Consider the following 24,007-nt stretch of genomic DNA (forward strand, 5'->3'; position numbering starts at 1 on the left):
TTTTTTGGATTTTACTTTTTTGTATTTCATTTTGTAATTCAAAACTACTGTAGAACCTCAAGTAGTTTAAATCCCTTTTTACTGAATTCAAGCTTAATCAAGACATTTCTTTGAATTTTATGTTGCCTGCTTTTCTATTTATGTGTACAGAGTAAGAAATATTAAACTTTTTCGTAAGATAATGAAAATACTGTACATCCTATTCCATTTTCTGTATGACCGTTTGTGAAACCTGTCAATTTCTAAAAAATATACTTTGTTTATTCGAGATTTGTGACTTGTTGGTTTGCAGAAAATAATTCACATGAAAGCCTTTTAGCTAGAGTAGTTTCATCTGTACAATCTACAAATATTAAGAAAATGAGACGTGACAGGATTTAGTCAAGATAATTTGGGTTATTTATTGACCTGTTAAAGAAAAAAGTTAAATATAATTATTTAAAATCTTTGAAGTATTTTTTTAGTGCTGTTAAGAGTTAACAAATACTATTAAAGTTCAAAATTAATTTTTTATGTCCATTGGCTGTGGTGAAGAACAAATAAAAAAGAAGTTTAAATTGTGAAAGTATTTAAATTAATTAATTTTTTAAAAAACTTCTCGGAAAATTAAAAAAACCCAAAAGTGGGCTAAATAATGAGTTTTTTTAAATGGGTTTTTTCAAAAAAAACCCATTGGGTCTAACCCAATTGGGTCCAATCCGGCCAACCCTGGTTTCAATGCGTCTGCATAAACATATAGCTTCATCATTTTTCTCATCATTTCAAATATTTAATGGACAGTTTTACAAAACTGTCCATTTTATTGAACTCATGGGCTCTCCTGTTTTTATTTTTATTTCCAAAAACAAAAACGCTCTTTTTGTGTAATATTATTGCGATAACGAGTGAATTTACAGCAGCATTTTCTTAAATAACTCTTTAGTGCAAGAGAGCGTGAAATGGATGTAACTACAGCACAGGTTTAGCCCTTATTTTGCAGTTCTTTGTTTTAAGATTCAAAAAGCAAATTTTTAGTTTAATTTTATAACCATTTTGTTATTTATCTATTCAATAATTCAATAATTATTGCATGCAATCCATTGCAAAATTGAGCTTTTTTATGCAAGAATACTGGCTTACGTTCCGCACGAGATATTTCTACATAAAATATGGTTTATAACACACAATTTTACTGTTCCCGCAGTATTCTTTTTTTTATTATTCACAAGAAAACACGTTGACAAAAATGGAAAATCGTATTTGTCACTGTAAATATAATATTTAATCAAGTTTTTTTGCTTGAAGCCTTCGAAATAGTTGTCTACATTAAAAAAAGTATCACTCAACCGAATTTTACAAATCCTATTGAACTTACATTAATATTGATCATAATACTTTTAACAATTTTAAAATTTGTACTTTAGGTAAATGAAAGCTAAAACATTTTTTTTCTGAAGTAATTCAAATCCATTAAATGTATTATGCTGAAAACTCTTTCTGAATTTCTTCTTTAATTAGTTTCCGTACCTTTTACGACAATAAAGTATAAAATTTATACTGTACAAAGAAAGATTTTTTGATTCAATACTTTTAAAGACAAGTTTAATCATTGTGCTCAATATTTTATTTACAGTGTTTCTCACTTTTGCATAAATGTGCGTGCGAAAAGATGTTGTATGAACTTAACTCTGAGCAAAAAAATATTATTATCTACGTTTAATTTAATTTTTCTTTCTCTTCGATAATAGATTTGAATGTATATGTACAAATAAAATAAATTTCCAACTACTTTAACAGAGCTTGGAAATATAATGGTGAAACATTAAACAAATGTTTCATAATTTGAACTGAAATTGAAAAAAATAATTTCTAAATCATAGCTATTTTTAAATGGATATGTAATTTCTTCAATAAAGGCAAATTTTTCTAGTTATTTTTTACAAAATTACTCTTTACTTTTCAACTGTACTGATATGTAAATGAAGTAATACACAAATTAAGTATTAATATTCACCGGAAAGTATCATCTGGGGAATGTACATTTACAATGCTCAAGAATAAAATTGTCGAAATTATCACAAAACGATAGAATAATCGAACCATAATCTGTTTCCGTTTCCACGTCCTGTACATAGATGGCAGCAGCAAACACAAATGTCATATCGCTTTCATTCACGCGTTCAGTGACGACATCGACTAAAAGGGGTTGAAGCCGCTATGAGGACACGACGAACTGATTACAACACTACGAAATGTTTTTGTACAGGAACTGAGAGTTGCCTAGATACAGACTCGGCCACGAGAATAGCACAAATAATTCGAGCCATCTGTCCTATATGTACACTTTCAGACGAAATAGGCACGCTTACGGCGGGAAAGTGCAGGGAACCTTTGGAAGTGGCAGATCCAAGCACATCTGTAAAAAAAAATAATAATAATTTGAATTATGACATTTTGAATTCAAATTATGTTTTTCGCAATCACGAGTGTGTGTGTGTGTGTGTGTGTGTGTGTATGTAGGCGTGAGTATGTGTGCGTGTAGGCATGTGTGTTTGTGTCTGCGTGCAGGTATGAGTGTGTGGGTAGTTGTGTGTATGAGTGTGTGTGTGTGTGTGTGTGTGTGTGTGTGTGTATGTAGGCGTGTGTATGTGTAGGCATGTGTGTGTATGTAGACGTGAGTATGTGTATGTGTAGGCATGTGTGTTTGTGTCTGCGTGCAGGTATGAGTGTGTGGGTAGTTGTGTGTATGAGTGTTTGTGTGTGGGGGAGGGGAATGTGTATGTGTGTGTAGGCGTATGTGTAGGTGTCTGTATGTATGCGTGTGTAGGCGTATGTGTAGGTGTCTGTATGTATGCGTGTGTGTGTATGTGTTTGAGTGTGTGTTTGTGTATGTGTGTGTAGGTATATACGTATGTGTGTGTGTATGTGTTTGAGTGTGTGTTTGTGTATGTGCGTAGGTGTATGTATGTGTGTGTGTGTTTGTGTGTGTGTAGTTGTCTATGTATGCGTGTGGGTGCAGGATATGGACGCCACCTGGAGTCGGTTTTCGCTAGAGGAGCAGCATCGTGAGGAGCCGGTCGACGGTGGTGCTGCAGAGGGTACTTGCGGAAAATAAAATGATAGCACATCAAAACAGTCAAGTGAGAACAATAAGCAAAATTGCTCAGTAAGCAAAATTAAGCGTGATTGCTCAAAAAAAAAAAAAAATGTCTCAATTGTTGAATTGCATTTTTTAAAAGAAATCTTGACACATGAGAGTTATAACACTCCCACCCCCTAAACTGGCCAAATATTGCCTGGATCGGTATTCTGGGAGCCTATGTTTCTAAAACATCTCCCTATAGACCAGTGTTTCTTAAATTGTGTTCCGCGGAACACCAAGGTTACACGGAGATCCCTCAAGGGTTTCACGAAACTTGCCTTTTTTCTTATTTTCAAAACGTTCAAATTAGTCACTCAAAATATAAGATTTGAGAGAAATCAATTGTGGATTAAAAAAGCCACTTATTGTCAATGTATGGCCCTCAATTATGTCAGCTCTTGAATGTGACTCTTTTATTGAAATAGTGCTTGTTCCTTCTTTGGACAAGAAATTTGAAATGATGCCATTCAGTCAAATTCTGGACTGGAGCAATTTTATCAATGTTATCAAGTGTCAAAATTCCCTGCTGGCAGTTCTACTACAGTCGGACCTCCATATATCGAAGTAGCAAATTGCTGGGAAAAAATTCGATATATAGAAATCTCGATATACGGAAACGATCTTATTTTATCATAAAAGTATCCTAAAACATATTAAAATAAAAGCTAATTTTCATGTATGAAATCCAATTTATAATTTATACGAGTATCGGATTAAATGAAAGTTAATGATTACAAAATTAACAGAAATTACATTTTTACGACAACCATACATCTTCATAGTTTTCGGCAATTCAACTTGATCGCAACGTTAGTGGATTTTCGTTTTCGAGATCGAGTGTTTCGATGTGATCGAGAGAAAAGTAAAAAATCTATCTACTTAACTTGAATGATTTTTACTGAAGCTAAGAAGACTAGAAATGGTATTCAACAAACAAAAGGGATAATTTGAAACTGATTTTACAGTGTTACTGATTACAGCTAAGATTTGAAATAAACTTGAGGGAATTTAAGAACTTCAGAACGGAACAACGACTTAACTATACACCCTTCAACCCCAGATTTCTTATGTGTTTCGTAGCAACCTTTAATGTGAACGTAATTTTCTCCTCCAACCTTCCTTTTTCATGAGATAAACAGTCTAAAGAGGAAAAAAAAATCTACGAATGTCTCGAAAAAAATTTCGATACATAGAGATTTTTTCGATATATAGAAACAATTTTTCTATATAATGAACATAGAAATTTGCTGGGATTTCGATATACAGAAAATTTCGATACGTGGAAGTTCGATATACGGAGGTTCGACTGTATTTCCAAATGCATGTATGTTCTCAACTTATCTGTCGAAGAAAACTAAATATCACCAGAGATTTACTGGTGAACCTCATATGTGAATGCAACTTTCATCCATTAAGCCTGATATTAAGGATGTATCTTCCATACTAAAAGCACCATGTATGTGTATCTGCCATACTAGAAGCCGCTCGTGTCATTAAAATAAAAAACTCTAAAGATTTGTTTGAAATGAGTTGTAGATAGATCTTTAGAGAAATTTGTGAAAATTTTAAAATTATTTTTTAAGTCGAAAAGTATTTTTTAAACAAAAAAAAGTATTTCTTTTAAACAAACCATTTCTAGAATGTTGCATGCAAACTATACTATTGAGGAAAATACATGGGTTCCACGAGAAAAAAAAAAGACATTCGAAAGGACTCCACTAATCAAACAAATTAAGAAACGCTGCCGTAGACCCATATTTGATCCCAAAATTGCCATTAGACACCTCCTTTTCCGATAGAGATCCACTCCAAAAACAGAACCCATATCCGTCCTTGTTTATAATACTCTTTTGATAAACTTCACTATGCGCAAATGGACAGAGCACAACAGGGGGCCCAGCACATCCACCCCCCAAGAGCAATGGCTCACACCTACTTATTGAATTCTACAAAGAATGAGAGCCACCATCCGAAAAAAAAAAACCTCCTAAAAATTTGAGTGGTGCAGTCTACGCCATGAAGCCATTTTGTACGTTGAAAGTATCTTTAACATTTCTTCACAAAGGCATTTATTTATTTCATAAATAGAATCTTTCAATAAATTGACAAAATTCGTAAAAAAGTAAGAACAAGCTGCAAGCAGATTAAGGTGAAAAAAACAACGTAAATAAAGCACAAATATTCGAGAAAATGCAGCATATAGCTATTTCAAGGCTACAATGGAGCCTCTTCATCAATATTGATGAAGAGGCTCCATTGATGAAGAGGCTCCATTGTAGCCTTGAAATAGCTATATGCTGCATTTTCTCGAATATTTGTGCTTTATTTGCGTTGTTTTTTCACCTTAATCATATTGTAGCACAAAGCTTATATGATAATTTTTCGTTTAAGCTGCAAGCAGTTCCGTCACTTGGGTGACCAGATCCGGGTTTTAAAAATGTAATGAAATTAGTCATTTTTGTACGTATTTTGTCGTTTTTTTCCCTAAAAATGAAATTTTGAAATGACAGGCCTGGCTTCAGCGGCCGAAAGAATTTATTTTGGCCTACGAAGGATTAATGCTCATGCAAAGCTTTAACACACAATTATTTTTTAGAAAAATGGTGCTGTTAATCAGGGCTGGAGCGCAAATGATAGTAACATTCATAAATTATCTTGATGTTTTGGGTGTTTCCCTTAATCTTTACCGGAGATTCATTCCTGAGATCTACATAACTGAAAGGGGCATCTTTCTGGTTTTTGTCTCGGTCTAACACACTACATCTTGAGTCGAAATCTAGTTTTAAAAATCCTTTTGCTGTTCTAGAAACTCTCTCACTGCACTATTCTCCGTGCATAAATTGCAGCAAACAAAAATTGTCTAGTAATTTGTTAAAGAATACATTATGCTTATAAGAATACATTATACCTTATGCTGCGGAAAATAAAATGATAGCACATCAAAACAGTCAAGTGAGAACAATAAGCAAAATTGCTCAGTAAGCAAAATTAAGCGTGATTGCTCAAAAAAAAAAAATGTCTCAATTGTTGAATTGCATTTTTTAAGAGAAGTCTTGACACATGAGAGTTATAACACTCCCACCCCCTAAACTGACCAAATATTGCCTGAATCAGTATTCTAGGAACCTATGTTTCTAAAACATCTCCCTATAGACCAGTGTTTCTTAAATTGTGTTCCGCGGAACACCAAGGTTACACGGAGATCCCTCAAGGGTTTCACGAAACTTGCCTTTTTTCTTATTTTCAAAACGTTTAAATTAGTCACTCAAAATATAAGGTTTGAGAGAAATCAATTGTGGATTAAAAAAGCCACTTATTGTCAATGTATGGCCCTCAATTATGTCAGCTCTTGAATGTGACTCTTTTATTGAAATAGTGCTTGTTCCTTTTTTGGACAAGAAATTTGAAATGACGCCATTCAGTCAAATTCTGGACTGGAGCAATTTTATCAATGTTCCCAAGTGTCACGAAATTCCTCGCTGGCACTTCTACTTTTTTGCAAATGCATTTATGTTGTCAACTTATCTGTCGAAGAAAACTAAATATCACTAGAGACTTTCTGGTGAACCTCATATGTGAATGCAACTTTCATCCATCACGCCTGATATTAAAGATGTATCTGCCACACTAAAAGCCCCATGTATGTATATCTGCCATACTAGAAGCCGCTCATGTCATTAAAATAAAAAAAACTCTAAAGTTTTGTTTGAAATGAGTTGTAGATAGTTCTTTACAGAAATTTGTGAAAATTTTAAAATTACTTTTTTAAGTCAAAAAGTATTTTTTTAAATAAAAAAAGTATTTTGTTTTAAACAAAAAAAGTATTTTTTTTACAAACCATTTCTAGAATATATCCAGTAAATTATCACCCAATTAGCCAGGGTTAAAGCAGAAATACAAGAAATACACCGCCAGCTCAGTCATTTCCAGCCGAGGACTGCAGTATCGTGCTTATTAGCACTCATCAGCCCGGCATATTAAAGTGACTGAGCTGGAGATGGAAAACCTCTTAAGGAAGCCAAGAGTGCGAAACAAACTGGTAGCTAATATAGAATTAGGGCTTCCTTATGAGGTTTTCCATCTCCAACTCAGTCACTTTCCTATGCCGGGCTGATGAGTGCTAATAAGCACGATACTGTAGTCCTCGGCTGGAAATGACTGAGCTTGTGGTGTATTTCATGTATTTCTGCTTTAGCCCTGGCTAATTGGGCAGTAATTTACTGTATATACCTTGCCTCGCGTTCAATCTTCGAGTTGAACCGAACCATTGCTTCGGTCACTCGTCTGGTCTGCTAATTCTATATTAACTACCAGTTTGTTTCGCACTCTTGGCTTCCTTATGAGGTTTTCCATCTCCAGCTCAGTCACTTTCCTATGCCGGGCTGATGAGTGCTAATAAGAACGAAACTGCAATCCTCGGCTGGAAATGATTGAGCTGGCGGTGTATTTCATGCATTTCTAGAATGTTGCATGCAAACTATACTATTGAGGAAAAAACATGGATTCCACGAAAAAAATCGACATTCGAAAGGACTCCACTAATCAAACAAATTAAGAAAGGCTGTTCTATACCCATATTTGAGCCCAAAATTGCCGTTAGCCACCTTCTTTTCCGATAGAGACCCACTCCAAAAATAGAACCAGTATCCACTCTTGTTTAATATTGTGACACTCTTTCGATAAACTTCACTATGCACAAATGCACAGGGAACAACAGGGGGAGGGACAGCACATCCACCCCCCCAGAGCAGGGGCTCACACCTACGTTTCAAATTCTAAAGGACCACAATCCGAAAAAAGAAAAAAAAACTTCCTAAAAATTTGAGTGGTGTAATATACTCTATGAAGCCATTTTGTACGGTGAAATTATCTTCAACATTTCTTTACAAAGGCATTTACTTATTTCATAAATAGACTCTTTCAATAAATTGACAAACACCGTAAAAAAAAAAAAAATAAGACCAAGATACAAGCAGTTTCGTCACTTAAGGGACCAGGTCCAGGTACTATAAACATAATGAAATTAGTCATTTTTGTACGTATTTTGTCGTTTTTTTTCTAAAAATAAAATTTTGAAATGACAGGCCTGGCTTCTGCGGCCGAAAGAATTTTTTTGGGCCACGAAAGGGTTAATGGTCATCTAAAGCTTTAACACACAATTAACGTTTAGAAAAATGGTGCTGTTAATCAGGGCTGGAACGCAAATGATAGTAACATTCATAAATTCTTTTGATGTTTTGAGTGTTTCCCTTAATCTTTATCTGAGATTCATTCCCGACATCTAATTTGATTTACATAATTGGAAGGGACATCTTTCTGGTTTTTGTCTCGATATAACACACTACATCTTGAGTCGAAATCTAGTTTAAAAAACCCGTTTACTGTTCTAGAAACCCTCTCACTGCACTATTCTCCATGCATAAATTGCAGCAAAGTTTGTTAAAGAATACAATATGTTTTTTTTCGTTTGTATATCGGTGGGTTATTTTTGTTATCTATATTATAATTACTTAAAGATCCAAGGACACGTTTAGAAACTTCTTAGATTCTTCTAAAATAAGTAAATATACTTGTTGAACAAGAATTATATTCGTTGAGATTTTTCTGTAAATGAGTAACTATTTTAAGCTAAATTTGTCTGTTCGTTTCATTAATGATCAAGAAGAAATAACTTGTATCATCAAAAAGCTCTTTCAAAAAATTTTAAAAAATGATTGATTCTGCTAGTAATGACTACTGTCCAGTTTGCCTATTGTAGAACGCGGGCAATGCAGAAGTATTTCTGCAGTGCTACAGAACATATTGTTCCATTCCTCTTATGCAGGCTCTTAGCAAAACCTTTTTGTAGCTTATTCATCGACAGTTATGACAACACCATTGAATAATTTGTACATTGTAGATTAAAAATTTTTTTTGCGTAATTGGTAGATTAAGTGATCCACCTTGAGCTGCTTAACCCTATTCGCTTCTATTGTTAACAAGTGTATAGACCAACAAGTCAGAAAAGTAGCTCAAGCTTTGATAAAACAACACTCAAAATATTTGAATACTTTAAAAAAACTATTTAAATGAACTTCATTTACACCGTAAAGATCTGTAACCAAGTTTTGTTTTTTAAAATGCTTTAAATATTCGTTATTTTATAAACACAAACCAGTTATTTACACTAAGAAACACGCAAGAATCGGAAAAAAAGCTTTAGTACAAAGTGTGACAAGTAAAAAATGCACTCGACTATATTTCCAATGTTTGATGTACAGTCTTATAATATATATATATATATATATATATATATATATATTTAAAACGAAATGTTTTTTCATGAAGTACTAGTGTACAGCCCAGCAGAACTTATCAGCACGTTTTGAAACTACACATGCTGCAGGTATCGTAACTTGCATATTTTTTCATGTTCTTTTACTTTCAAAAACCAGACATTTCACACTAATGCTGCATTTTAGGGACAATAAATTGTTCTCAAGATTATGAACGAATGACGTAGGAAATGTAAAATATAAAATTCTGCCTGCGACTATTTATGAACAAAACATTGTCATCCATGCATGGTATTATAAATCAAGTATTCAAGTACCATTCGGAATTGAGGGTTAAAATGAGACTGTTAGAGAATGACGCAGAAAGACCCCCTACATCCTTTTGGAAGAATGTTGTATGGGGTAGCTTCAGGACTGTATCCCACGTGTGGCTTCCTTTGCTTGTCGGTTCCTCCGTTCTGGTTGCTGTTGCTTTTACTGTTATTATTATCGTCATTTTCTTCAACTTTGCCCTGTAAAAAGTGATGCTTATTAGATTATCTCACAAGAAGAACATAGTATTAAAACTACAAGCATATTTCTGTACCTCTGAGCCTGACTTCACAAATTGCGATTTTCCATTTATTAGTGCATTGTACTTAAAATATTATTCCGCATCATGAAACCATCTGAACGTAGTTCTAAAAAAATCTTTTGTAATTTTTTACTAGTGTTAAAAGAGCACACTTCCCATCTTGTGCTTGCGACGGAAAAACGTTTTCCCTCTCTATCCTGTAGTAGCATTTATGTGACTTACGTTGTTCTGGCTCTGAGGTACAGATTTAATAGGCCGTTTTATATAATCTAATTCGTTTTAACTAAGTCAGATGTGAGCCACAGTCATCCTACGCATTGAGTAAGAGGAACAAATAAGAGTGTACAAAGCGTATCAAGGAATTTTCAAGGCTGGAACTTGACCTCAGTACAGTTGTACCATCAGTGATGCTAAGCATTCTCTATGTAAATGGTGTCCATAACTGAATGACCCTATTAAAAAATTGTCCATATTGGGATAAACCTAACCAGGCAGAATCATAATGGAGCAATTAGGATCCGCTTAGCCTTCACAATGTTGCCAGGTTAGGTTTGCCCTAACTATAGACGCGAAACTATTGCTCAGAAATTAACCAAATTATATGCACAACATATTGAAAAAGTGGCAATTTGTATAAGCAAATAAAAAACTAGTTCAACATTTCGCCACCAGAGGAGACATTTTATGAATTATACACTTGTTATACATTTTCGATAGCTGTGAAACAAATCTTTCATCAGAACAATTTCAACATGGGGGCTATCAAATTCGTCTGTCTTCTGGAATTACGAGGTAGCATGTTCTACAGTTGACTACAGTAAGCTTTGGGGAATGCCACGAACGTGTCGTGGAATGCAGCACTTAAGATCAGGTAAAGTTCTCGGGTCATCACAATTTACAAAATGTTTCAAAAGCTAAAAGTGGCACGAATCAAGGTTTGAGGGCCTGTAAGTAATGTATTCCATTAAAAACGTTCTCTGGTGGCAATATTTTGATGGGTTTTTTTCGTTTAAAAAATTCCCATCTGTTTACTATCTTGCACACAAACTTTCGTTAACTTCTGTGCAATAGTTTCCCCGCTAGACAACTTTAAAGTTGTGTATTTATGGACACTCTGTACTTGAAGCATATTTTGACACAATGGCGAAACCAAAATTGTTTTATAATTTCGAACGACACGGATGCTCCTTGAAGAAGAAGCATTTTTTTTCTCTTGAATTTTTGAAGATTGGACAAAAAGCACTTGAAATGTTTTAAAGTGTATTATGGCTTGAATAAGTCACATTCGTCTACTGCACAAAATTCGGTAAAAACTACCTGAAAATGGACCAAGTTACATTTTTCTTAAAAATGTACTTTTTTGACAAATAATCGACCTCCATGCACCTGATTTATCAGCCAACAACTTCTCTTTATTCTCAGAACTTTTTCAAGTTGAAAGAGTTTCACTTTGTTAGAAAATAGGGCCTCTACAGCTTCAATACACGTCCTCTAGGCAATTCATCACAGTTACATCAATATAACGCATTCGGCTCTTCATTACGCTACTGTAAGAAGTGCATTGAAGTCCAAAGCGCTCTTCTATTGAGAATGCCATCTGAAATTTTTGTTTAGGCTATTTGAATTTAAGAGCCCTACTGTTTTCCATAGCTTATTGAAAATGAAACTATACCTGTACAATAGTGGTAAACGACGTCTTCCAAAGCAATTCGAAAAAAGGACATTCTTTGCTATTCATGTTAAATGTTTTTCATGATAATCTCTGATTCTAAAATTTTGATCACCTAACAATACATATTTCAATTCTTAGAGCGCAGCAAAAAAGTATTTTATATTATTTTTGTTTTCAAATAAGAAACCTGAAACTGAAAAAGCTAACGGAGTTTTCACTTTATGTTGCATCGTATCAAAATTTTTCACTTTTCTACATTTTTTTCTCTGCACTTAACCGTATTAGCTCCTGAACGCCATGCAAGAAAAGGCGTAAGTTATATCGTAAAGCTTAAGTATGACTTTACATTTGTTTGTTTCGTTTCCAATTGATGTATTTTGCATGACAGAGGCTTAATGGTAATGCAAGTGATTGGAAACGTAATATTTTTCAATATCTTTCACATTTTTATCACGTATTTCAAGCATGCAATTAAGTATTCGGAACAAATATAATATATTCTTTCCGTTCAGTATTTAAATGACGTAAGAGACACATATTATAAATAAGAAAATCTAACATATCGAACAAATCACTAATTTGAGTTTAGTTCTCACTTATCTCGGCAGAATATTTGAGGAAAAAAAAAACAAATTGTTCATGGTATTTCTCTTTTTCATTTTCTTAATTGACAGGTTTTGTCTTTGTTTTTTAAATTGTATTTTATTGGGTAAAAACTTTCCTCAAAATCGTGAATATCTAAACTCCAAAATTGTGTAAAAGAAAAAAAAAATGCACAGAATTTTCTAAAGAAAAAAAAAACAAAAACAAAAACAAAAAAAACTAAGCACTTTTCATAATGCAGTCAAAAAGATAAAGTAACTTTCCTGGGGCAGAATGGACAATTTAAGTATTCCTGTAGTTTTCAATAATTATTCCAGGAAAATGACACCACAAACGATGAAAAGTGGCTGAAGTCAAGGAAAGAATTTCTTATCATTATATTATCTTATCAAAAATTGGAGTGTTGAAACATGCGCATTTTTCTTAATGAGAAAGCGTGGTCTGAAATCTCTTGAGCCGCCCTTTTATTCGTTTGTGGTGTCATTTTTTTGGAATAATTGAAAACTACAGGACTATGTACTGAGAAATTGTCCTTTCTGAACCAAAAAAGTTCTTTTGTTCTTTTGAGTGCATTATGAAAAGTGCTTAGTATTTATTTTTTTTAATCTGTTATTTTATTCTTGTTAGTGTAAATGTATTTCAGAAATAGAATTATGCTACCATCACGAAACTTCACTTCTTTTTTCATATAAATGCTCCATACTAAAAAAAATTAAAAAAAAAAAAGACGTGACTAAAAGTTTAAGCAATTGGCGCTAAAAATTAATCATTGTTCCTCTCTAGGATTTATTTGCGTTCTTATTAAATTAGAACCATTTAAATATCAAAAGTTTCTCAAACTTGTTTATGTTTTACAACATACTAAGAACCTAGTATGCCCCTTTACATGGCCCCGTTATAGATTATTGGCCATCGATGAGGATAATAATCCTACGAGGGCACTAATAGTGAATACATTTACTAATTTGATTAAATACAGTTTTAAGTTAGAATAGCTCAAGAACAATGTTTAATTAATACATTATAGTAAATAAAGCTTTAAGTTTTAAAAAAATGCCTTAAGAACATTTTTACCTCAATAAATTACATTAAAAACGGAGCTTTGTGTCGAAAGAATGTCTTAAGAAATGTGCAGCAATAGTACGTTGCATTATAGATTTTTTTTTTGTAAAAACAATGCTTTAAGAACCTTTTTCGGTCGCTTCCAGTCATTTACAAATACAGGCCTAAGGCCTGGAAGATCCGACGGCGCTCGAGGTCTCTCACGTGGTTCTTCCTGGATCTCTTCCGACATTCGACTCATCCCATTCTTTTTATTCATTTCGTACACCTCAACTCTCTCTGAAAGGCAAAAAAAAAGAAATATTAAAATAGTGCATAATAGTTTACAAAATCATCTATAAACTACGCATCAAATGCTTTTCCACTGACATTTAATTTTAAACGATTGCCTAGAAACGTGTCAACTATTTGCAGAAATTCGCAGAGAAAAATCCTAAAAAGAAGAAGTTTTGTTTAACAAAATTTTTCTAACTCAAATACTTGAGCTTGAGACAAAACTAAAGATGTTTTGAAGCAGATAGAATTAAATTGAGAGAGCATAAAACAGAACAAATTTTGTTGAAAGAACAAATTTTGTCAGAGCCTAAAACGTATTTGGTCGATGCCTTTTCATCCATAAAATCATTTGCACTGATTAAAGGGTCCTTGGTAATCCTTAAACACATTGTCAAATGCAAAAAAAACTTTTTAGTCTTTTCGTAGATGTAATGCTTTAAAGTCAATCCCCCGTTACAAAAGCAACCATTTTAATTTTAATAATCAACTAGAATGAAACCTTTTTTGAAAATGACGACAATTTTGATTTAAAAGAAAGACTAAGTTCAAAAAGTTCCCAAAAAGCCCAAATGTTCATGTGTCTTTACTTTTAAGCTTGTTTAGGTAAAGGTTCATTTTTACTTGCTTCAGGAGTTAGTCGGGCGAAGGCTCATTTCTTCTTAACTTTTAGGTTATTAAAGCACATATTCCTTATTACTATCTTCAGAGGTTATTTTCGAAAACACTGATTTTTACTTGCCTTTAAGGTTATTTATGCAACCCTTACTTGTAATTGCCATTGAGGTAATTTCGGTAAAGGTTCGTTTTACTTGCCGTTGTGATTAGTTGGGTAAAGGCTCATTTCTTCTTGACTTTAAAGTCAGTAAAGCAAAGATTAATTTTTACTGACTTCATAGGTTATTTTCGGAAATACTTATTTTTACTTCTTTTTAAGGTTATTTATGCAACGCTTATTTGCAATTGCCATTGAGGTAATTTCGGCAAATATTCGCTTACTTGCCGTTGAGGTTAGTTGGGTAAAGGCTCTTGTCTTCTTGACTTGAGGTTATTAAAGCAAAGATTCATTTTTCTGACTTCAGAGGTTATTTAAGAAAATTCTGATTTTTACTTGCCTTTGAGATTGTTTAGGTAAAGGCTCATTTTTCCCAAGGAATTTCGCGGCCTGAGAAGGTCGTAGATTCCCAGAGACCGTTCTTCCGTCCTCCAACCATTCTTCAGCAGAGGTTCGTACTCATCTATGTGGTCGACACTGAAAAGTTTAGTAACACCGAATCAAAACATAGCATGTTCAATTCTTTTTTTAACAATTGCTCCAAATAGAGAAGTTGTCCAAATTTTGATTGTTATACCAATGTGTTGCTGCAAATGCTTATATCCTCTAGTAAATTGGTCTAAAACATCACTTTTTAAAGTAGGGGAAAGTAGGGTAAAGTGAAGTAACGGGGCAAATCGTAAAACATTTTCACAGTTTGCGCCATTTGTACAGCAATATCTTATCTATGTCAATTGATATAGTTATTTTCAGTCGAATAAGCAATGCATTTAAATATCAAGGTATGAAATAATACAAGTTAGTTTGAAAACTTGCTGAACATATAGTGATATTTGTGTTTTATCAAAAAGAAAAAAAAAAGATAAAACTAAACTGTTTTTGTAATTAACATTATAGGTATTAATTGAGGTTCATTAATGACACGTGCAATACGGTGGACCGAAAAAAAAATTTTTCGAGAAGCAACTTCTAATAGCAAAAAGAAATTGTGTATTGCCGTGTATATTGCCGTCTAGTTATTAGCACTGTAGTGTTGATGATGGCTTAAAATCCAGACAAAATACGAAACTTTTATTTAAAGAACTTTAAGCCTGCAAAATAGATTCTACTTGAGAATTGTAACGTAAATACATTTTAGGGGAATGTGGGGCAAAGTGAAATGGTTGAGGTGAGTTGAAATAGCTGAGGTTTTTCAAAATAAGCAAATTAGAAATTTATCTTGAAAATTACAGTACATAAAGAAGGAACACTCTATTTTATAAAAAAAAAAAAAAAAACCTTGCATTAGAGCAGCATATTTTTATTTTTGGCAGTTAATTTGTGCCTTCACAAAAAGTGGAAAATTTTCATTTTTTCTTTTTTCATGGGGCAAAGTGAAAAATAAATATTTTTTCTCATGAAATCTTTTCCATTTAAAACTAGGATATAACTTTGATCAAATAAATCAGTAAAAAAAATGTTTAAAAAGTAAATGAAAAGATAGTTAAAAAAAAGTCAAAATTAAATTAATTGATTAATTAATATATGAAGAACAATAAATAAACAAGAAAAAGAGTGAATTAATAAGAAAATAAGGGAATGAATTACTAATGTAGGAAGAATGCAAAGGAATGAATAAACAAATGAATGCATGGGTGATTTCGTGAGTAGTGAACAAACAAAATAAACTTTTTCAATTTTCCCCATCCATTTTGCCTCGCATGTACTTGACTGATTGTAGAAAATATGGAAAATACAAATGAGCTTTGAGCTTAATATTAACTAAATAAATATGTCACGGAGTATTAAAAGTTTTCAATGAATATTTAAAATGTTAATAACAAAAACTTCATCGTTTTATAATAACAAAAATAATTTTTGACTTGCAACAAAATATTACATAATGAGTATCTATTTTTGGAAATTGACTGTATTTTTATATGTTTTAACCTTCGGTGGTATTTTTCTCTTGACTGGAATATATTACTTGTGCTACTATTAATTTAAATTATTACCAGATAGGTGGCGCTAAATGCAAAGTAAATATTTCACCTTTTCATTTTGCCCCGCTATTTTACTTTGCCCCACAATCCTCTTTATTTACATGACTTACTGTGCATTGTTTTAAAAAACACAGACTATTTTCTAAAAGCATTGCTGTCATGGATTGATTCTTTTTAGACGTTCTTAAGATGTAAAGGTGAAAAATTATAAGTCTCAACTTACTTTATTAATTCAAAAATTTAACGTTCAATGTCATATAAAATATTTCACAGAGAAACTTTAATGTATCTGCGAACTAGAATTACTGGAATCAAAAAAAAAGTTAAATCTAAACCGAAATGGAATGTTGTAATCCGAAATTTCAAACCACGTTATAAACCTCTTTTTTTTTAAGTAGGAATAAAATGTTCCGAAAGACGGTTTTTTTAATCTATTTGAAAGCTTCAATCTTCAAAGGAAAAAAAGTTACAAGACTTTTTAAATGAAGTTCGAAAAATCTCATATCCATTCAAATTGTTAACCATTTTATTTTCCACTATTACGCTTTTTGAATCCATCTTTCTCATTTTAATTTCTTAAAAGTGTTTTAATATCATCATTCTTCGGAAGGGAAATTTTGCATGCTGTTCTTTTTCTTTTCTTTTATTGTATTTGATTTAATGTATCTGCGAACTATAATTACTGGAATCCGAAAAAAAAAAGTTAAATCTAAACCGAAATGGAATGTTTTAATCCGAAATTTCAAACCACGTTATAAACCATTTTTTTTTCTTTTGAAAGTAGGAATAAAATGTTCCGAAAGACGGTCTTTTTAACTATTTGAAATACTTACCTTCTTCTTGTAAAACTACTTCTGTCTAGAATGGCAGGTGGTGCGCTCTTAATTAAAGGTCTCATCGGAATGATTGGAACATACACAATGGCCGTTCTTGGACCGCAACATACCTGAAACTAAGATAGAAATTCTGGGATTTGTAACTGATAAACATTTTTCGTTGAAAATTACATCATCAAAGCGCAAACTAGCTATGAAATCAAATTTTATCTATGTTTAAAAAGTCAAAGCTTTGAAAAAACAATGTTACAAAACGAAAAAAAAATTAGTCTAAAAACGCCATGAGTGCAAAGAGACCGAAATGTTTATCACTAAAGTAGGGGAGAGTGTTGTACCTTAGGATACTTTTCGCATTTTAATTTTTAGCGACAATTATTTAGATCGAATTTAAAATCTAAAAGTCACATTAAAATACCCCAACATATTTCTCTGCAATATATTTTTTCTTAATTTCAAACAGTTTGAAAATAAAATATTGTCAGTTATTGAATGTAAGAGTTCCAAACTGTCCCAAGGTACAATATCCCACAGTACCTTGGGACACATCCTGTTGTACCATGGGACACTCATAATAACCCAGGATTCAGCCATATACTAAAACCAATTTTGCACCAAAAAACAAACAAAAAAAACTTTTTTCATGACAATGGATTACTTTATGAATTATGAATAATGATTCATAAATAATGAATTTTTATCTAACACTAAATGTGTTTAAAAGACTGCATTGGATTAAAACGTTTTTCCATATTCCTCCTGAGGTATAATCTCCTGATATTGTCTCCTGAGGTACAATCACTACGTGGTTTAAGTAGACCAAAATGGTGGTAAATATATGGTGGTCCAAAATATTTTATGTACTTCTCCTATATAACAAAAGCAAATTCAGTTGATTAGTTTTACAAATACAAAGAGAGAAAATTCAACAAAAATGAATGAAATATTTACTTTGGAGTCATGAAATAATCTTTCGCTCTCCAAATCATCATTTTAATTCTTTTAATAATGACACCATTTCGTGGTGAAGGTTACTATTAGAGATTACAAAAAACATGGCTGCTAACCGATTCTCAGAAATTAGGAGTGTCCTAAGGTACAACCTTCTCCCCTATTGTTGACTGCATACTGCATCATTACTCATTGTTTCAACAAAATTAATTAATTTTCTATGTCTTAAAAGTTTATATTTTTGGGTTGTGACAATGATTTTTCACTTAAGCGTTATATTCGATTTGACTGAAAAGTGCATTTTGAAAGTCGGTAATTCAATCAAAATTTTAAAGAAGAGTAACAATAATATTCATTATAATAACACATCAAGAATACAAAAAATATTGCTTTTAAAAGTTCGTGAAATGTTATGATATTTTTCAACTCATTTTAATTGAATTAAATTACTTTTACCAATAAATAATTTGTCTCTACATAGTATAAAATGAAGTCTTCCAAAAGTGTCTGTGTATTTGAAAGCATATAACTCGAGAATTACCTGGCCGATTTCGTTGAAATATTTATAGTATCTTTTATTTAGCACCGGAAAGGTTTGCAGACAAGTTGAAAAAAAAATCCGATGCACTTTTTTGATTATAATTTGGGCCCAATTTTCACATAACTTTCCGAATATAGGGGTGAAAAACTTGCATATATTAATTTTATATATTGTTGGAAAGGGTAAATTTTTCCGAGTTCTACACAATTTGTTTCAATGCTCTAACTTAACTACGACGGAAGTTATTTGTGTTTTTAGCTCGAACTTTTTTTAGGCTTAGCTGACATTTAGGCACTACTTTCTTCATTAAATATATCAATAAAAAGTGACGGAATTTTCAAACAGTTTTCTTTTTGACACGATTGGAAAAAAAACGACATTTATTACTCCAGATCTATCTCGACCTATGGTCGTAAAACTAAGCTTCAATCTTCAAAGGAAAAAACGTTACATGACTTTTTAAATGAAGTTCGAAAAATCTCATATCAATTCAAGTTGTTAACCATTTTATTTTCCACTATTACTTTTTTTGAATCCATCTTTCTCATTTTAATTTCTTAAAAGTATTTTAATATCGTCATTGTTTGGAAGGAAAGTTTTGCATGCTTTTCTTTTTTTCTTTTATTTAAGCCTTATTGTTGAACATGCGTTACTTGACACATTTTTTATTTTCAAGCTAGACCATCCAAAGCCGGGCAATGCCTCTAGTTTACAAATAAGAACTTAATACATTATTAAGTGAACGTGCGAAGACAACCGAATGTTTAAGAAATATAAAAATTAACAAAACATTTCCAAAGCAGTAAAAATATTAACTTCGTGCAGAAATAATAAATGGAAAGACAAATCAGCATAAATAAAACAATCATTTTCAAAACAATCAAGATCTTTTATCAGCTCTAAATGTTTTGAACTTCATGAGGATATAAATTTAGCAAAGCCGTGTCTGAAATACTTTTGGTTTGAGTCCATTAATTACGGAGTTCATTCAACTGTAACGAAATTCGACCGAATAGAATACGACCAGTGTATCGATCACATGCACAGACAGGAATTTTTTTTGCCCCACCTAGAAGAAGATTTCTTGCTATGCGAAGATGACATTCTACCGAATAGAACAAAATCAAGTAAAATGAGCCACTAAGTCGAGCCTGTTATCTGTCAAATGGTTTCTTTTTTACGATATTTTAAAAGCCAAGTATTAAGCAATGTTGTATTTTCATGTATGTTAATGTGTCATGAATACAAAATAAATAAAATAATTTTGATGCATTTTATTTCACCTTTCGTTTTTTTCTTTTAAGATGTTACATCTACTTAAACTTTACATGTAAGCAGGAAAATTGTTAAAAATTAACGTTTTTGTTTCTCATGGTTTATTTAAAAAAATGTTTACCATTGCAAACAAAATTATTCACGTCATACCTTTATTGCAAAGATGGATGCTTATTAATGAGTGGGAAAAAAAAACAAAAAGAGTTCCTAGTCCTTGTCCAGAAGAATTGAGTAATTATAAAATAATTCTGGAAAAAATTAAAAGTTATTATCTTAATTATACATACCTGAACCTGTTCTAAGTTGCTTTCGGGGTGCCACCGACTCTGAAAATATATTTGAAAATTATAAGAATTACATTCGCATACATTAAATGCATAATGTTTTTATGTTATACATTCATTACACAAGTTATATTAATTATTTTATTAATTACATAAATGCATTATATTCATCCAATATTAAAAATTTTCATAATGATCTTGAAAAATTAATAATTATAACCTCCTTATATATATATATATATATATATATATATATATATATATATATATATATATATATAATTTTTTTAATATAACCGCGATACAGGTCTGAATTTCTGACAGAAGGATTAGATTTTACCAGTAAGACTAAAATAACAATAGGACGTAAGATGCTATTTTGTAACAGAGAGGAGGTTTGGTATGCTACCCACTGTTGTTTCTTTCGCGTGATGTAATTTAACCTCTTCTATGGTATTTGTACATTGGGTATGGCACGATCTCACCCCAAATTGGAACAAAGCCACCCCATTCGATACTTTATGAATAATTTAAATTTTCATTTTTATGAATCGAAAATTTTTAAAGCTTCACATTGTCGAGCAATGTGGAAAACTTGATGATACTTAAACATTTTTTAATTATCGCTCCATCAATGTGTATTTTTTAAGGAAAAACTTATTTATGAAATTATAATGCGCAAAAGAATACATATTTATTATTTTAGGCTTTTTAATATTATTCGTTCAAAACATGCTGTTATCGTGTTGTCCGCACACTATAAATTGCAACAACGTTACGTGAAGCTCTTTTTCTTCCGGAATTATTGTAAACACAAATAATGTTATTATCAAAAAATATTTTTTTTTAATATGAGTTTTAGATGCATAGTTTCCAACGCGCGTTCAAGAGCACACACAAACTTTTTTTATAAGTTAAACCACATTACAGTACTGTTTAAATTAATTGGGGTCAAACATATTTTTTAATAAAATTATCCATATTCTTGAGGATAAAGACTATCAACCTTCAAATCATGGTTCAACTTCTTCAGAACAGGTCTAAGTAAAAAAAAAATAAATAAATAACTAAAATAGTGGCGAGTCATACTATTGCTGCAGAGGTTTCATATCGCTATTGACTGACAAATAACGTACATTAAATTCTTCATTTTTCTCCAAATAAACACCGCCTTTTGGTTTTTTGAGTGGAAATTCTCCCTGCTGAAAGTTTATTTAATAATACCATTAAGAATTCCACATAATTGATTGTAGAAGTCAATGTTGTTTTAACCTTATAGGAGGATGGTGTGGCATGTCATACTATTTTTCCTTAAATTTCCGCACATTTATCCAGGTTAGTGTTTCTTCAAACTTGGAAATACATTGAGCACTGTTGGTGCCAGTTGACTTTTCATTAGCTTTAGCGTTTCGATTCACGTCCAAGAACACATAAAGCTTATTTATCAGGCATTCATTAAATGGAGACTTCAACAAAGTGCAGTTCATCAGAGCTGGTAGACATGCCGCTATTTAACTTCACTTACTTGAACCGAAATACAAGGCGCCGCTCAAAACAATTGAGAAAAAATTTAAATTTGTGAAATAACGCCTTACATTTATTCCCCCGATTTACTTCAAGTTGCTATAATAATCTTGAAGCAAGTAATGAAGTAGATGTCAATGTAACTGAATTATTACAGTAAAATATATTCCGTTTAACATATTCCAGAATTTTGTGAAATTTTATAATTTTGAATAGAATTTTGACTCTTTTCCGGAGCGCTACTTTAGTCATTTTCACATGGACAAAAAATATTCAACTTTTTTTTAATGAGTCGGTTTTTGGGGCAGGAATGTGACAAGCCACAAGATGAGTGACTTGTCGATCAAAATTTTTGTTCTTCATAACTAAAACTGAAATGAACCTGACAATGGATTACGTCATTGGGAGAAAAACATATCTGGTTTTAGTGTTGCAGAATTTAAAATGTATAAAACCAAAAATAATATTTGCAGAATTTTTCATAAGTTGGAAATTGGCCTACTGAAAGTTCACATCATGTGGCATATCACATTCTTACCCCGAGCCCTTCAATTACATTTGTATTGCCAATGTACATCAAAACGTAAATACACAGGGTGTGCAATAACTGTACGATTTATTGCACACCCTGTGTACGTCTTTTGTGACTAGTTGAACTATTAAAGTTTTTTTTTTTAAATTCCTGCATGAAAATCATTATAAGAACCTTTAAACCGTTATATTTGAGTACAGTAGCATTTTTGGGGATAAAATTAATGAAAACAAAAGACTCATTTCGTTTATACCTCGTTTTCATTTATATACTGTTCCATCCCATCCCCTACGGTGGCCATTCGATGGATTTTCGAGATAGATAAAATTGTTAGAGCCCATGCCATATGATTATGAGGCATATAAAAGATCCATTTATAATTCGTTTTGCTTTGAATGTCCTCGCCAAAATTAAATCAATCGAGCAGTTTCGCTTCGAGAGTTCCCAGGTGCCTCCATCTGGTGGGAAACTTGGCGGCAAAATTATTTGTGCCTAAATGGTGGCATGTGAAAATCTGGATGCCACACCGGGGAAGCATGCAAGGTCTGCAAAATTCCAAATAGCCTAATGCAGTAACATCAGAGAGCAAAAAAAAGAGAAAAAAAATCCAGTCTCTTGAACGACGAATACACGATGTTTTACTATATAAATAATTGTTAATTCGCGTGTCTAAAAAAATTGAACTTTTTGCAGAAATTTCCGAAAGTTTTTAAAGTAATTACATTATCCTGCCCACAGAGGAATATTGATAAGTAACTACACGATAAACGGAAGTACTGCAGTGTTGCCAACTGTAAAAAACAAAATTGCAGATTCTAAATCTGAAAACTACGGTACCAGTGCAAAAAATATTCTACTAACTGATAATTTATTCGATTTGTAATTACTTTTTTTTCTTTTGAATGGAAAAACTTGTTTTTCCCTTTTTTACGCAAACAGAGAAATGTTAAATTTTATAACTGACGGGGGTCGGTCAACAGGACCAGTGGTTGAAAATCCCTTCCATAAAACATTGTTTACTCAGAGTTTACACATAGAAACATTTTAACATATTAGCAGTAACAAACATAACATCTTATACTCTAGCTAGAACTTACAGTCAAATCACAAACAGAACTTTCTGTTCTCAATTACAAACACTACTAATGATGGTGGTAATTGTATGTAAATGAAAAACAGTAAAAAGACTGTTTTCCAGACCTGGATGTCTTCCTCGATGAAATCATCCGGAGATTGAGGAGAAGAATACAACCCGGAATCGTACATGTCGGGCCAGTCAGTAGGCAAGTTGTTGGGAGCAAACACACTAACTATGCTTCGAGAAATCGGCGCATTGTTGAGGCCAAAGCCTTGTGTGTGTCCATAACCTTAAACAAAACAAAGGAGATTAAACATGGTTCATTGTACTCCGAAAACTTTCTAAAAAGAACACTTTGATGTTGTTTTTTAACAAATATAAAAATAAAATTTCTTGCTACATTTTATAACTAATTAAAATCAATATCAACTAATTCAAATGTTGTTCAAAGTATTATTTTTAGATCAGTACTTATTTTTAAATGCTGTAACAGCACTTATTTTCACGCTGCTTTAATTTTCGTAAATCCGTCGTAATTGGGGAAAATTTAAGCCTCAATGAAATATTTCAACTTTGTATATGCAGATCGTTTGTGAACTCTTGGGGAAAAACTTTAAGGGGGGATATTACACATCTGGACAAATAAGGATAT

The 24,007-nt window shown here is 32.2% G+C and overlaps 1 protein-coding gene across 1 annotated transcript in view; it reads right to left on the reverse strand.

The window, feature by feature from the left end:
* Positions 1 to 2,007: 2,007 nt before the first annotated feature.
* The window catches only part of LOC129227616 (uncharacterized), a 116,010-nt gene continuing 94,010 nt past the window's right edge, over positions 2,008 to 24,007 (reverse strand). The window contains exons 20-26 of the mRNA XM_054862207.1: positions 23,478 to 23,644; positions 20,225 to 20,263; positions 17,171 to 17,289; positions 14,692 to 14,832; positions 13,426 to 13,582; positions 9,714 to 9,908; positions 2,008 to 2,395 (exon numbers count right to left, since the gene is read on the reverse strand). Of these exons, the coding sequence (XP_054718182.1) occupies positions 9,744 to 9,908; positions 13,426 to 13,582; positions 14,692 to 14,832; positions 17,171 to 17,289; positions 20,225 to 20,263; positions 23,478 to 23,644 (788 nt within the window). The 3' untranslated portion in view covers positions 2,008 to 2,395; positions 9,714 to 9,743. The remainder of the gene's footprint in view (positions 2,396 to 9,713; positions 9,909 to 13,425; positions 13,583 to 14,691; positions 14,833 to 17,170; positions 17,290 to 20,224; positions 20,264 to 23,477; positions 23,645 to 24,007) is intronic.

Source organism: Uloborus diversus, chromosome 1 (genome assembly GCF_026930045.1).
Source record: "Uloborus diversus isolate 005 chromosome 1, Udiv.v.3.1, whole genome shotgun sequence".
Lineage (NCBI taxonomy): Eukaryota > Metazoa > Arthropoda > Arachnida > Araneae > Uloboridae > Uloborus > Uloborus diversus.